This window comes from Symphodus melops, assembly GCF_947650265.1.
Source record: "Symphodus melops genome assembly, chromosome: 11".
NCBI classification, from domain to species: Eukaryota; Metazoa; Chordata; class Actinopteri; order Labriformes; family Labridae; genus Symphodus; species Symphodus melops.
The window spans coordinates 14,530,175-14,546,859 of NC_136701.1; the positions used below are offsets into that span (position 1 = coordinate 14,530,175).

A 16,685-nucleotide genomic window follows, 5' to 3' on the forward strand; every position below is an offset into this window, starting at 1 on the left:
GCGATAATATTTTGCACAACAATGTATCCCGATTCGGTATATGCATATTTTTGTGGACCTATTTACCAATGTGCATTATTCAATCCAGTCAAATCATGATATCAATCTCTAAAAGATTTGTTGTTCAGATTGTTGGAAAAGCACAACATAGAATCTACTTTTAAAACTATATAGTTACATAGTAATTAAACTAAAGTGATTGTTCCAGTGTCACATGGCATATCAGCCTAATTCTTGCAGCACACATCAAAGGAGGAACAAATTAACATATAGGCAAAAAATGTGTGGTTCAATTATATAGAAGAACAAACATTATTTTAAATGATACAATATAATTCTCGGTCATTTCTATATCAAAAATACAAAAGCAGTCGATCCAGTAGTTTAAACCTTGGATGCCCTTTTTATTTCTGAGGCAGTGTAATTCTTTCAAAGGGGGAGGGGGGTTATTTCAGTTTTCTCACGACCTGATACCGGCTGCTTCGTGAAAGGACAGGACCGTGCTGGGAGGATTTTTTTTTTCCATTATTGACCTCAGTGGGCAGTACTCAAGGATGACATGTTTTTATTATTGGTGCATGAACGATAAATGTTGTAGAAAAGGGGAGAAGCTGCCGGTCGCTCGGCCAATCGTGTACCGAGGTGTGGCTCTGAAGAGGCGTGGCCACTGTTAGGAGGGCGGTGCTAAAAGCGGAAGTGTGTCTCGGCTGATCTCTCGCTGTCATTCGGCCACGGTCGGTTCCAGGAGAGAGGGGCAGCCAAGAAGCACATACAGGACTAGGCTGGCTCTGTAGGGAAAAAAACTAGTTAGCAAGAAAATATAGTGAAATCAAACTAACAATGAAACCAATCGAATAGGGTTTGGGAAAGAACCGCGGCCGAATATATCTAGCAGACTGCCACGTTAACAAAGCTCTTTGATCATATAGTCCAGATTAGAGGCAGCAGATAGAGAGCTGTGTCATTGAGCAGGCAGGACACGTCAGGAGAAGAGAGAGAAAAAAAAGAGAGCTGACCGACTGCACTGTTCGAGTCAGCTATCAAACAGCCTTCTGAAAAGCTTTGCTTGACTCTCTCAAAGACACTACCCCTTTCTCAACCCGAGGGAAGGATCTCGTCAAAGACTTCGCCGAGGTCGAAGGTGGTGATCAGAAGGTGATTCAGAATTTTTTTTACTCGCCGGGTTTTCAGCCTTGTCCAGCTAGCTAGCATCTGTGCTAACTGTTAGCAGCTCACGAGCTAATGTTAGCAACGGTTTGGAGATGTTAGCCGGTCAGCTAGCACGTCGAGTTGATTTAAAACCGCTATATTGTCGACTATGTCCTTCACTGTACAAACACGAAACACGAACAATAGTGTGTGAAATTATTCATTTGGTGTATTTAGACTTTAATAAACCAGTGTTATATTTTACATGTTGATTTTTTTAAGGTTGTACTCTCATTTGACTCCTGACAGCTGTCAAACAAGGTCGAGGTGTTTTCCTTTGAGCGTTATGTCGGTTAACCATTAATTTTTAAAACATTCATCAACGTTTGACGCGACTACGTTTTCTTCACGGTTTTACTCTTGGTATTAAATTGTCTGTCAGCTGGTTTGCTCGAGGAAACCGTCACCAAAGGCATAATGTGTCGGCTCGATACAGCAGTACATATATATGCAGCTACATTTGTGGCTGCCAGCAGCTCAGCTGGAGCTTTACAAGCTGGCAACGTCACGGGGTTATAATTAGATAAAGATGTAACGTTAACTGCCCAGAGTAACGAGGATAGATAAGTGTAAGAATAAGTTTATTCATGACAATATTGTATAACAATCATATGTCCAAGAATTCTCTGAGGCAGTTAAGAAAGAGCTAATAGAGAAAACCTCATTATGTCACAAGCAAAATCAATACCCATCACCTAGTTGTTTCTAAATCCTTTGATCTACAGTCTAAAAAAGAGGGCTTACTGCTAACTCAGTGCATGCCATCCTGTGCTCTTCTCTCAATAGGACCCCAAACGATCACGGGATAGCATTTGTGTGTGGGGGGAGAAAACAAATGGGGGATTACGGGTTTGGAGTCCTAGTTCAAAACAACACTGGCAACAAGTCTGCATTCCCGGTCCGAATCCACCCGCATCTGCAGCCCCCACACCACCACCAAAATGTGTCGCAGAGCCCTGCTGCTTTCATAAACAGCACCACAGCCGCAGGGAATGGCACGACGGGAGGCTCTCCCTGGCTCTTCCCTGCCTCAGCCACCCACAACAGCGTGCAAGACGAAATCCTGGGGGGCCCAGAGAAGCCTAAAGCACAGCAACAGGAAATGCAAGAAACGCAAGAAAAGCAGCAGTTGTCCCCCGGGAGTCATCAGGAGGGTGGAAGCGGTGGTGGGATCATCTCAGAACTGGAAAAAGTCCGGTCAGAGGAAGTCAAGACAGACAGTGGTGTTTCTGAAGGAAGTAATGGAAAGGAGAAGCAGCTACGTCTTGAGTCCCCTGTCTTGACAGGCTTTGATTACCAGGAGACCTCTGGTCTTGGGGGATCTGGTCAAGTCCAGTCCAGTACAACCTCGTCATCACTTACTGGCTTCAACAACTGGTCAGCTGCCATCCCACCGGCACCGTCAACTATCATCAATGAGGACGTCAGCTTCTTCAACCCTGCCTCTGCCAACAATGGGCCCCTGCTGTTCCAGAACTTCTCGCACCATGTCAGTCCAGGGTTTGGTGGGAACTTCTCCCCCCAGATTGGACCGGCAGCGGCGTTGTCTCAACACCACCCGGCTCCGCCCCCACACCCCCACTTCCAACACCCCCACAACCAACACCAGCAGCATCGGCGTTCCCCTGCCTCCCCACATCCTCCGCCGCCCTTCCCGCACAGGAATCCTGCTTTCAGCCAGTTGCCCCATTTGTCCAACAGCCTGAACAAGCCCCCGTCCCCCTGGGGTCCAGCCAGCTATCAGAGCCCCTCTCCCTCCCCTGGCTCCTCCACCTCCTGGAGTCCCGGAGGAGGCTATGGTAGTGGTGGTGGTGGCTGGGGAGGATCTCAGGGCAGAGATTATCGCCGTGGGCTGAACGGTGGGATGACCCCCATCAACTCCATCTCTCCGTTGAAGAAGACCTTCCCCAACAACCACGTGGCATCCCAGAAGTACCCTCGAAATAGTCCTGCAGGCTTTAACCCCAAATCCTGGATGGATGATGGAGTCGGCCGCAGTGATAACATCTTCCCCTTTCAGGTAGGTCTTTGTAATAATTTATTGTACAATTTTCAATTCATTCTCGCTCCCCCATCCCTCACATAAACTAAAATACTATGTTTTTTTTTCTGTGTGCACTGAGTGTATTCTTGCTTTTTAAAGATTGTTCTGCATTGGCCCGCTTGCTGCCTGAGTAATTGAACATCAGGGTGTCATTTATATGAGCTGGTAATTTTATTACAGTATGTGGTGTTGTTTCTATTTTTAGCAGTGGGGGAAGGGCACGGCTTTACATGTTGCATTTGTTACTACGATAGCTTTCGAAGTCAGTCCGGCTCAGTACTTCCACAGCTGTGTGTCCCTCATGATGACTAATGTGGCTCTGTCACTGGCTGGGTGGTGGTGGTGGTGGTGGTGGTGGTGGTGGTGGGGGGTTGGGGAGTGGGGAGTGGGGAAGGCATCATGGATGGAGAGAAAAATGGGAGAGGCTGGTTAGATACGAATGAATAGGAGAGAGGGTGCGATGAGTAAGGCCGTGGGGATGGATGCAGATTGATAGAGGCTAAGATGGGAATAAAAATCTAGATTCACCATTGAAAGCGAGTCGTCACAGGCTTTCATACTGGCCAGAAGCAAAGAGGTAAAAAATGGAGTTAATCGAGTGAATGTATGGCCCAGGTCTAATGCCTAATGATTTCTTTAGGATTACTGCTTTATTAATCACCCAGGTCGTGGCTGCCATAACCTAGCAACTGTTTTTCAAAATGCCAGCCCATTCAAAGTGTCATTTTCATAGTCAAGACCACTCAAAATAAAGACAACTCAAATAATTGTATGTAGAAAAGAGCTGAGAGGATTGACTGATAAAGGTAAAGGGAGCACAGAGATGCATTCATTGCATTGATCTGTGTCATGATTGATCGTTTCGACCGTTACAAGGAGGTGGGGGTTCAAAAGAGAACGGTTGCTATTGGCCCAATTTGGCCAGATGACCGGATGAAAGGTTTCTTTCGAACCTGTACTCTACATATATCCTCTGTCTTCTTAATTCAAACACGGCTCAAAGGTTTTTGGTCAATCCTAAATGCTGTACTTGGTAGCCACCAGCTACGATATGATCTTGAACGGGAAGTATTTTAGATCATCTTAATGCTCTGTTAGTTGTTTTAGTTCTCTGTCAGAAGGTGAACAGCATTAGTAATTGGGCTTAGAGACCACCGTGCAGATCCATGGGGCAAGCCGAAGATATTTTGTGTCCTCATCAGAATTGGTTTTATTGCCAATGGAATTTACAGGGATTTGTCTTGGTGCAAAAACAGTTAACAATGGAAATGAAGCAAAAATAGCCAGTAATAAAACAAATATTTATATAATAAAGTATAATACATGTAAAAACAAAAAATGTACAAGGTGCAGTATTAAAAATCCAGTGAGTGTTGATGTAACCTATGAAAACAAATGTAACCTTCACATTACTGTAATGCTCTCAGACTTGGTCTGTGTTATGTGGGAGGGTGGGGACATTGTTCCTGTATTAACGTCCTTCAGTTCATTCAAGATTCAATCACATTTAAGTTGAAAAGCTGATGCTTAAAATAACTGGAGGTTTTTTTTTTTTTTTTTTTTATATCTTCACATGTAATTACTGACTCACAGTGTGAAAGAGGCCAAACCGTATGTTGTTCTGACAAGCCTGGACATGTCTTTGGGTATTTTTTTTTGCTGTGTAAGCAGTGCAAGCTTATGGCTGTGTAACATGGGCGAACAACATTATTATTGTTTGTGGTCATGGGGTCAGGTTCAAATCAGGACAGTTCTAAATCACTCTGGCCTAATCCTTAGCCTTTATATTGTGGAATTGGAACATGGAAAATCAACTTTTCCAAGTAGCTTACTTTCCGTTAGTAAAAATGGATCACTTCCTGAGCGACACTAAATGACTTCAAAATGAAGCTTTAGATGTCGTTGATGTAGCTGCCGTATGTTTGTCTTCTTTGTGGTTGAATCAGCTGAGGTTGAATGTCCTGCTTCCCTCTTGATACTGGAAAGGCAACTGGAGGGTTGGTACCGAAAGCGCCTTGGTCTGGGTGTGATATTTGTTCATATGTGAGTGTGACTGATAATGTAACAATAGACCGTTAAATACAAGAATTTTTTTCATTTGTAGGTTAACAATGGATGCTAATGACCACCAACAAAAAAAAAGAGCTGAACAGTGACATGAAATCATTCACTCCCTGCTAAGTGCTAAAGCTAACTCACTTAGTAGAATGCCAAATCGAGCAATAAGAAATTCAGGCAGTCTCACAGATGATTGGAGTAGATCCTGAAGTACTGTATGTACGAGTTCTTAAATAGGCTTTGAATGGATGGATCATCTTTGAATCGAAAATCAATTCTGAATTGAATGGTGACCCCGAGCATTGAAATCAAATCGAATCATGAGACGCCTAAAGTCCCAGCCCGAAATACCATAAATGGTAATGATCATTTCATCATATTGAGAGGCTGGAGGGTAAATTAAACAAAAAAAAAAAAAGTATATTAAAAAAGAAACTAAGCATACAATCCACTGTATTTACACCAGTAACATCAGCACGAAATGGATAAAAAGCAATACTATTTATATTACAAGCAACCTGAACTCATTTTCTATTGAGAACGTGTTTTAAAAATATAAGTACAACTGACTGGACACTGAAAATCCACATCTTTTCAATAACAGTGTTTGTTACCAAATCAAGAGTGAAGCCAGGTAGAGACCTACACACATACTCATAGAACTCCAGTTACATCCAGTAACTGAACACAGTACTGTAGTTACCTGTGACCACGAGCTGCTACCTTAACGGCACAGACACGGTGAGATGAAACTAAAAAAAAAGAAAAGTAGCATTTCTGCGGAACACGTGCGTCCCGAACCATGGAGTCCTGCTCCCAACGGATTAAAGAAATTTGGACTCCATACAGATCGCGTCAGTTTACGAAAGATGCTGAGTCATGGCCAAAAAACCCCCTTCAGGATTCCTTACATTTATAGCTGATTTTTAAAGCGAAGGAAGTACAAGAAGTGGAGCTTGCCCTGAAGGCGCACACAAGCTGGTTTGATCAGTGACGAATGTGAATTGAATAAACTCACATAAAGTAGCACTTTTGTAACATCTGCACATTTTCGGTGCCCAGTAGGGACATGCATTACGATACGCCACTGGTCAGGTAGACGCAACGGCTACTTTCCAGAACCAGGATACGTCTGCACGAGGTAGATGGAGTGTGATAATATATTGCGATTGCCTGAGGATGTAACTTTCATCACAGATACAATTTGACAGCAAGTTCCTGTGTTAATGTCTGTGTTGTACAGCGCCATGACGCATAGAGGTGTACAATGTTGCAATTCTGTTTCTGCCTCTGCATTGAGCTATTTACAAATATTCTAGGGCTATCACAAATATTGAGTATTTGTGATGGGCCTCACGCCATGGCAGGACCGCTGATAGCTGCTAATACTAAGAGTCAAACCTAAAACCACAAATCTGTACTTTCTAAATTCAGAAAGCTGCATTTTTTTTTTTCACATCAACCCATCTGTGAGCCGTACCAGCTTTTCTCTGAGGAGTTTTGGCAGAATCAAGTCAATCCCAGCTTGGGAAAAAGAACCAATCATGCTCTCGTTTCCACCTAAATGCAATGTGTGAATCTACCCGTCAACGTTACCGCCATGTCTTTGGAAACTGGAAGAGGAAACAGGGCGGAGCTTGATAAATTCCCCTTGCACTTTTTTTTTTTTTTCTTTTTCTTCTTTCTTCCCTCATTCCGACGTTCCTCGCCTGCTGCTGTGTCAGGTGTACTGGGGCTGATTGGGATTGGTAAATTTGGCCAGCAGCCTGCAGGGCCTGACGGTGAGCGAGCCAGGACAGGATATTGTCTCAGTAAGCTACTTGGGTAACTGTTGGTTACGACTAACCCCTCACTGTTTGTGTAGCTTACAAACACTGCAGCCTTTTGAAGTGCTGGTACATGAAGGCGTGTTATTAAAGTTAGTCTTCTGCCTCTGCTCAGCCGTAAGTTGGAAAACGTCGAAGAAAAGCACGCTGTGAGCGCCTTTTGTCATGTCAGTGAGCTCCTGGCCAATAAGCCTGAAGTTTCAGCAATTACCCATGGTCCTTGTGACTTTGGTGTTAAATGAGAGAATTGTTTTTTGCGACTAATGAGCGGACTGAGCAGTGCTGGCAAGCGTATAACTCTGCTGCTCATACGGCCTCATTGTGCCCTTCTCGCACCCTTGACAGAAAGCTCTGAAACAGGAAGAAAGAGCACTTGTGTGCATGTGTGTGCGAGTGCACATACCCATGTGTGCATGAGCCCTAATTAGTCCCCGGCCTATGTCTCCTGCACATGTGTCTCAACAAAGAAAGAAGACAAAGCAGAGTCTATGCCGAGGTGTCATATTGTATTTAATCCAGCTCATTGCTTATCATAAAGGCCTAATCCCAAAGCAAGGCAAATACTGCCGGAACCCTCGAGCTCTGCCCGTCCCGTTACACCCCAAATACACACACCACATACCATTCAGCCAATTCTTGGTAATAGGTTGTTTTTGACAGTTGGGGGTATTTAATGTCATAGCAAGCCTTTGAAATACATTGACCAGGAAGAAACATAATCGCAGGCATCAAAAGCTCAACCTGCTTCCCTTTCCTGCCCTCCTTTCTTCTCCTTTTGACTCTGCCTTCCCTCGCTACTCGCTCTCCCCTCTCTCCATCGTCCCCCTTTTTCTTTCATCTGCCTTTTCCCTCTTCCCCTCTCTGCTGCGTTGGGCTTCCTCTCTCTCCCTGTTGTCTCAAGCGTGTGATTTAGGAGCCCAAATCAAATACGGGGCGATAAAACTGCACATTTTTCCCCCGACCGTTTAAAGCGAGTCGGATCCGAAAAAGCCTTTAAACAGCGGAATATTCCTCCTGCATATGTCGACGCTTCTTACGTTTGTCGGATTCCCAAATCTATCGCCTTCCCCAACAACCATTTAAAAAAAAAAAAAAAAAAATTTATGAACAGGCCGTTGACATGGAAGATTAATGTTTGAATTAATCACTCGCAGCACGCTGTATTTAATCACGCTTTACTTCACCACACATCATCAGGATGTGATGGAGGCTGCCCTCTCTGCTATGTGGTGCATATGCTTATAGCTTATTTAGGCTTTGAATGAGCATTTTGCAAGAAATATTTGACAGTTTTACTATTTTAGATATATATATTTTTTAATTTAGCTACCATCAGATACATTTTGTGATTTTTTAAAACAATTTTTTTTAGGTTATTTAAATACCCAATAACACTATAATCAATCTCATGCTTTGGCTGAGTGTAGTTTTTTTTTTTCTTTTTTTTTTTAGATTTATTTTTTGGGTTTTTGTGCCTTTTATTGGAGCGATAGGACAGAGAGACTGGGGATTGACAAGCAGGAAAGGAGCCACAGGTTGGATTCGAACCTGCGCCCGCCCCCCCATTGAGGACTGAAGCCTCCATGTTTGGGAAGCGCTCGCCAACCACTGCATCAACAACACCCCGATGTCAGACCTTCTGAAACCGAGCCAGTTTCTCTGAACGTTCTGCTGGGTATTGAAAGTGATGTCAGGTTAGGGTGCAGGCAATGTCAGACTTTACTGTAAAAAAAAAAAAAAAAGTTACAAGAAGTAACACCCACGCCACATACTATCTTCTTTATTCTGACCACAGGTAAGGCAGTTACTGTTCCTTCATGTCTCTGTTTGACTCTCAGCTGATCGTCATGATGTGAATACAGAGGAACACGTAAAACACAGATCTCATTTATTGATGCCTCAGTTTAATATTTGATTTGTGGGCTCAGTGCAGCTATTGAAGTAATTATCAGCAACCTGCGACAGTGGAAAAACAGGCGTGCTCATAAGTCTAAAGCCTTCACTGTTGACAACGCTGTATGGGCATCGGTGTGCCGAGGGAGGTGAGCAGGAGAAAATAGCATCAGCGGGTTTGCTGGGCTCTGATTGGCTGCTGGTGAAATTGTACTAGGGACATTAAAAAAAAAAAGAGAAAAAAAAGACTGGAAGATAATTTTGGGTCTTTGTAGATAACATAACAAAGAGTAAAGTCTTTGACCTGCTTTTTCTGTGTTGAGAGAACAGTTAGGAATTTGTACTTTACAGATACAAAATGATTGATTGAGTTTTTCCACGTTTATTTATGAGTTCATTTCTAGCAATGGCTTTGTTCACGGAAGTCTGTTAAAAGAAAAACAAAACAAAAACAAACCTGTCGACTCTTGTTCAGACGTAGCAACAAGGCCGGGTAGAGCCCATGCAAATCAATCAATAATGCTGGCCTTCTTCGTTTATCGACGATCACAGTGAAAGGCGGAGTGTCTCACCTTTTAGCTCTGACCACATAGACTTATGGGCGTCGAATTTTTGCTATTCATCCTGGTGCGCTCGGCTGCTGCGTGTCACCTTGTGTCAAACCACGTCTGCTATGTTTATACCTATGGCCTTGGGTAAGCGTGGGCATGCTAACAGATACACAGGCATGGACCACACAGTAAATTGAGTGTGTCTCGCTTGCAGCAAATCTCTGTGCGCGCGTGTCTGTCCGTGTAGGTGACAAGTGACCATAACTCTGTGTGTGTTTATCTGCACACGTCCTGCAATCTGTCAGGGATGAGTACTTCTCTGGTCAGCTGGCCAGTTGTTGAGAGTGAGAGAGAGAGAGAGAGAGAGTGAGAGAGGAGGAAGCACGAATCTGATGATTAATAACCGTCTGCAACTCTCCAGGCTAACGCTTAGCAACAGCAGAGCCCTGTCCACTCCTCGTGTCCGCCATAACACACTCGTTCACAGCCACAAAATGAATCCCTATTCTCCAGGAAAAAAAATATGATAAGTTAGCACTGCTAATGTGGCTAAAATATAATTGTAGCAAGGAAATGGTGTGATAAAGAATGAAGACCCGATGAAAGTTTAAATTCAAAGCACAACGAGAGAAAGAATCATAGTGTACTTAATAAATACTATCTATACTATACATATATATACTCTAAAGTTAGTAAATGTATCAGATATCAGAATAATAGTCTCATCTAACTCTGGGTACTTTCATGTTCTGCAGTAACCAGTCTTACACTTGCTCACCTGTCTACCAATGTTTGGTGTGTTCATCCTGAAGCTAAAGCCAAAGTCCACAGAAGATACTGAGGCGGATATGAGAAAATAGTCCACATAGTCTGGCCTACATCCCCGTGTTGATGTTTGTTTTGAAGCCGAGCGTGTGCACTGGGTGTGTTCTTTCTTACCATGTAATCTACGGTGTTTATATGCGCCGTCCTTCAGTCAGTGTGGGAAGTCTCCAACCAGCCAGAATGTCGGCAAAAATGTTGGCTACAACTTGGGAAGTTTGGCTGTTTCATCAGCCAGCGTGGCAGACTTCCAACCACGCTGCTTTGGCTGATCAGATAATAAAAGAAGGTATTGAATTTTGGAAGCATCCGTAGACACCAGACTGCGGACGGGAACATGAGTTGCCCGCCTTCCTCGACCTTTGGTCTTCTGGTTCACTGACGAGGGATGTTTTTCTGAACCCTCGAGCGTTTGACCTCTTTTTGGAGTTCATCGTATGATATAGCACACAATTAGCTTTTCTTCTCCCCGAGGAGGATCTGCCTCCAGACGTCCCTTCATTGGCCATGAGTATTTTCTGTGAGGGTGTAAAGCAGGTTTGTGGATAAATGAGGTTAGGCATATTTGCATTTGTTTGACAGACAAAGAGTGACTACCGTTTGCTTCCAAGTTGACAGTCATGTTGGGTAATTCTTCTTGTGCAAGGCCTTTCCATTATCAGTCATGTGGAGGGCAGAGCTGTGTGTGTGTAGTCAGAAAAACTTTTCAGTAGAGTTGAATTGGACATGAAACCGCTCATTCATTCAATACTGTTATTTAAGCAGGATTGTCGATTTCTCTTTCTTTCATTGTACGTCGACAGCTTCCCGAATGCTCTGACTTCCACATATGAATTTATCTGTTTTTAGACCTAAACTTGTTTTTTTGTTTTAAAGCAGGCAACAATCAGGGCCACCATTCCCTCTTTACAGTCTCCTGTGTTAATGATTCCTTGTCCACTACACTAGTAGATATAAGTTTAAGCAATAAGTACACACCAGTTGTCATGTAGTTGAGGGGGCTCGTGTCATTTAACAGATACTTTGATTTATAGTTTCTACCATCGATACTTCAGTCTTACATTGTTTTTTTCCCTCTCTGCTGTACTTAAAAAATAACAAGCTGTTGGCATCAAAGATGTGATGCAGAAAGGAAGAAAAGTTTATTTCAGTCGTGACCAGACAGTTTAAAAAAAAAAAAAAGTCGTGCCTGAACATTTTAGTCATCTCGTGCAGAGTCATTGGCACCGTGCTGCTGGGAGATCTCTGAAACATGAAAGAGGAAAAGCAAACTTTTTTTTTTTTTTTTTGCTTTCAAGGAGGCCATGCAGCTGAAGAGGTTGGGAGGGGAGGGGGAACCCAAGGAAGAAATTAGACGGTTTTAACCACATACCGTTCATCAGCAACTGATATTATTAATAATCTGGTTTTATTTCAGCAGCTTTTATCCTCTTCAAGGTTGTTGGGTTGTTTTTTTTTTTTTTGAAGGTGAAGGAGTGTTTCAGTTTGTGACCAAGTTGTTGTCAGATGTGGATTGGCTGAGGTGGAGTCACAGTATAAGCCTTATCAGCAAGGCACTTGGAATACGTGCATGTTTGTGTATGTGCAAATGGTTTTGATGCCTGCACATATTTTGTGTGCACTACATGGGTGTGTGTGTGTGTGTGTTTGTGCATACAGACATTTCCAGCATGGTTGGTATGCCAAGGATGCCCTTGTTTGTAGGTGACAAAGCTGTCTCTTAAGAATTGGCTCAGTTTTCTGTTTGGTTCTCCTGCTCATTTAATTGTTGACTTCAATCCCTCTGCCTCATCGACTGAGGGAGATAATCGTTTATTAGGTGAGCCCAGAAACCCGGCACACAACTCAGAATTTCAACATTTAAAACGATTAAAAAAAAAGGGCCAAACAGTGGTTACCAAGAAGACAAAGTGTGATTAACCCTCCTGAACTCAAATGATTCACACAGCAGTACGGTGGAGATGGCTTTCGCTCATGTTTTCAGAATCCATCTGCTCGAGCCGACTCCTTGGTCCTTCACTCAGGTCAACTGTCAGGACTTTGGACGAAAAAGAAAATAAAGTAAATGTTGCTTCTTGTCTTTTCTCCCATCTCCCTGTAGGAACGCACCAGATCATTCGACAGCTTCAACATGAACACGCTGGAGAGCTCCCTGATCGACATCATGAGGGCCGAGCAGGACACCCTTAAAGGTGAAAAAACGCCAGCTGTCCATCGACACCGTGACAAACTTAAAACCAGCTGGACATTCCTTTTACTAAACTTCCGAAGCATTCGTAGTGATTGCATCCAGTTTGAACAACAAATGAACTGTTATTGAACGTTTCCATGAATTAACAACAAACACAAGTCAGTGATACGTTGTCATACTGTAGCATCACTTCTCTCACGCTCTTACTCAATCAAACGCCGGAGTTTTTTAAGCAGAGTTTCATTTCCGCCATGGGTCAGACAACCAGACATTTGCTTTAGTTGTTTAGTCGTTAAAATGTTGAGGAAGGTTACCCAGCGTGGCACAGGCAGCGCTCCCAACTCTGTTCCTCTTCCTCTTCCTTCTCTTCACTTCTGAGTTGTCTGCTGCAAGCGAGTCTGACCTCTTTTTCTCGGGCGTTCTGAGCAAGAGATGCGGAGAGAAGAATATGGGGCTGATGGAAGCTTAGGCTTTGTATTTAAGAAGAGATTTGTGCGAGTGAGGGAAGGACTCCCACTGATGGCGGTCATTAGTTTATAATGATTACAGCTGCAGTGTCCCATTTTAAAAGATAAGTACCAGTTCTCTAAAAACAGTGACAACACAGTTCAATGTTCATTATTTTATTTTTTTTGTCAAACTTTTTTGGAGAAGCTTTAATTTTTAACCACTTTGGAGCATATTGACTGAGTTGCTGTTGAAAGATATTTTCTAGCTTCCTGTGTCTGATTGAAACAGAGTGAGCTGAATGATAACGATATGTTTGTGTGAAGGGTTTTAGTTAAAAAAGATTCTGAATCTTAACTTAACATCGTAGGAGCTGATACTTAAGAGCCATCAAACGGAAATTGGATTTTAACTGATTCTTGTTATTTATAGAGACGAGCCAATCTCTCTTATTGGCTGGATGATGATTAGTCAGAAATGGGTAATTGAATTGAGCAGGTATCCAGCATTGTTAAACAGGTGTGATTACAGACATGGGCGCTAAGCTAACAAAAGGTCTGTGGCTATTATATGCTGCCGTAGAAAGGACCCCTTCTAATGATCTTCGTTGAAAGAAAATGTTGCCGTTTGATTGGTTTACAGTCTAGTTGAAGTCGCCAGCTCCATTGTATAATTAGACCAGTGTTTCTCAACTGGTGGGTTGGGAACCAAAAGAAGGTCACAGAGCTGTTTTCAGTGAGCTGTAAATCTACGTCTATGAAGAGTGTCTTTGTTTTGTTCCTCACATGTTTCGTACGGTCTGAGGTCCAAACTGCACACATTTTCATTAAATGCATCTGATTGGTTGGAAAATGTCAGAACTGTGGGTCACAGTGTCTCCTCGGCTGCTCAATGTATAGTGAATTCACCATTTTGCCGTGATGTCTGAATTCTGCCTGAGCATTATCACACCCTGTATAGTGCATTTACTGTATCCCACAATGCATTGTGTGAAAAGTAATGGTATTAACCGATGGTCAACATCCAAGCAGTGTCCCATCATGCATTGTGGTTCAAAGCTTTCTGCGGGTGGAAATTGGAGTCTGACCGCACTCGGCGACAAGATGAGCGACCGGCCTGAACACAGGGAACAGAAACACTCTTCTTTTTATGTTTGGGACATTTTTACTGATCTCTGTTTAATACAGACTGAAGGATTTATTTAGAGTAACGTTACTTTTTCCTCATGGTGACGACAGACATCAAAAGCAGAGTCTGAAAGCACAAATATGATTGTTGTTGTTAAAATAGGTTGAATTGTTTATGAAAAATTCTGTATTTAGAATTTTTTTTTTATAGATTTTTTTTTTTAATTGCTTTGTGAAAACGCACTCAGTGTCACATTAATGGTCATTGAGGTGAATGTCGTTCTTATTGATCCTCAGCTGAATGAGTAGACTATATAGTCACTTAGATTAAATGCCTGATGTATTGAGTAGGACGAAATCATTGTCTCCTAGAGCTGAACACACTTAGAAACCTGCCTATAATCTGCAAACGTGCATGTAACTTGTTAACTATGTATTCATTTTTTAAGAGATTAATTTTGCACCTTACTTCCAAATACATCTGACTGAATTGACAGAAATGAAATAGTTTGACATTAATCACTATAATCTTCAAAGTATCAGAAGCAACCCTTCCATATGATCGTCCTCTACACTTAGTCTGACCATCCCAGCAGACCAAAACCTTCATGCAGTACCAAGTCAACTCTTTGCCATGGATTGTTTTACCCTTCTGTGTGGGCGGGACTTAATTGCACCCTGTCTCTGTAGACCCAGTACAAGAATTAGATGAACCGAGTGTACGTTACGACAAAAGATTTATCAAGCTTTCCTGCTCTGCATGTGAAAAAGAAGTACTTTCCAAATGTTAGTGGGCCCAAAACAGTACATGCATTTGGATTTCAATTAGGTGCAGCATGTTGAACACACACAACCCTGTGGACACACACCTACACCTACACACACACACACACACACACACACACACACACACACACACACACACACACACACACACACACACACACACACACACACACACACACACACACACACACACACACACACACACACACACACACACAGAGTATTAGAATAACAAGAAGGGTGAAAAGTCTGAGCTCCAGACACTCTGCTATCACCTCGTATTTATTTCAGCCTCACACCCACTGGGCTCAGCCACATCCAGCTGTGATCTAATGTTCTGCTGTCAAGCTTTACTAAATCTTCCCTCAGTAATAAGAGAGGAGGACTGCAAGGTTACCTCATTAAGCACATTTTGGTGTCTTAGCTCCAGCCATGCTGGCACAGACTCCTGTGACTGCTGGATCCGAGAGCTGTGCACCGGGCGAACGAACGCCTTCTAGTGAATTGAAAGTCTCCGGCTTTCTTACAATTCAAACCATGACGCTGTTGAATTTTTAATGACACGATATTTTCAGCAGAAGTGATGTTAACCCCAACTTCCTAAATAATGTAAAAGCTCGGCCCATTTCAGTAACAGCACAGTTATCTTTGTCAACGAGAGATAGACATGTGGAGGTGATTCGACATGCTAAAGCATATTGAACTCACTCCCCTCTATCACATCATATCCTATCGCATAACTCCTTCCTTTTTAACCTATCGCTCTCGGCCTACTTTGAAATAATACTCCATTTATTCCTTGTTGTCACAATAATAATCGAGGCTTGTACGGAGTAGCGCCGAGTGCAGCAGTGACTCGTCTCCTTTCTTCCTTAAAGCAAAGTAAAAAGAGAGACATAATTACCGCACATTCTCTTCAACTACTAACTCTTCTCGTGCTCTCTCCTGCTCCCTGTCACACATGTTGATGCATGTACACAAGAAAAATATGACCACCGCTAAAAGCAACGCGTACACAAGCGCGTTTAGATGCACTTCAGCACGAGCGCGAATTTCCCACTCCAGCCGAAACATATCGGACACAGAAATGAGAGCGACGAAGCCGGGGAACAGGCGAGGCAAAAATGTCTACTGTAGAAAGTGGCTTTGAATCGCTTCCAGCATTGTCCTGACTGACAGAAAGGATCTCTCTGTTCAGCTAACACACACACACACACACACACACACACACACACACACACACACACACACACACACACACACACACACACACACACACACACACACCACCGCCTTGTGTGTGTCCTCATGCAAGCGTGTGCCTTCACCATTACTGTGTGTGCTGTGCATGCAGGCAGCCAGCAGCAGCAGCATGCAAATAAGGTTCACAGAGCGGGCACACACACACACACACACACACACACACACACACAAGCACAAGCCTGCAGACACACACAGGGATGTGGCGTGCTGACGTGCATGATCACTTGCGCCACAGAGGCCATTTAAAGACTTAAAAAAAAAAAAAAAAACTAAAAAAACCCAACGTGATGGGGTTGTGTTCGGATGTACTTTGATTTTGGGTGGTGCACCTATGAGCGCACACTGTACGAGACCGAGCCAAATCACAGAGAGAGATAAGCTGAATTCTGCAGAGCAGTCCAAGAGAATCAAGCTCGTCTAAGTGACCTGGTTTTAGTTAGAAGGTCTGATTTTGAGTTTGTAAATTGA

The 16,685-nt window shown here is 43.1% G+C and overlaps 1 protein-coding gene across 2 annotated transcripts in view; it reads left to right on the plus strand.

Annotated features, from left to right (window-relative positions):
- Nucleotides 1–460: 460 nt before the first annotated feature.
- The window catches only part of cpeb4b (cytoplasmic polyadenylation element binding protein 4b), a 29,606-nt gene continuing 13,381 nt past the window's right edge, over nt 461–16,685 (plus strand). The window contains exons 1-3 of one of the 2 annotated variants that reach the window (XM_079355599.1): nt 461–1,155; nt 1,996–3,229; nt 12,505–12,595. In XM_079355599.1, the coding sequence (XP_079211725.1) occupies nt 2,045–3,229; nt 12,505–12,595 (1,276 nt within the window). In that variant the 5' untranslated portion in view covers nt 461–1,155; nt 1,996–2,044. The remainder of the gene's footprint in view (nt 1,156–1,995; nt 3,230–12,504; nt 12,596–16,685) is intronic. The other variant, XM_079355600.1, reaches the window with a different exon arrangement.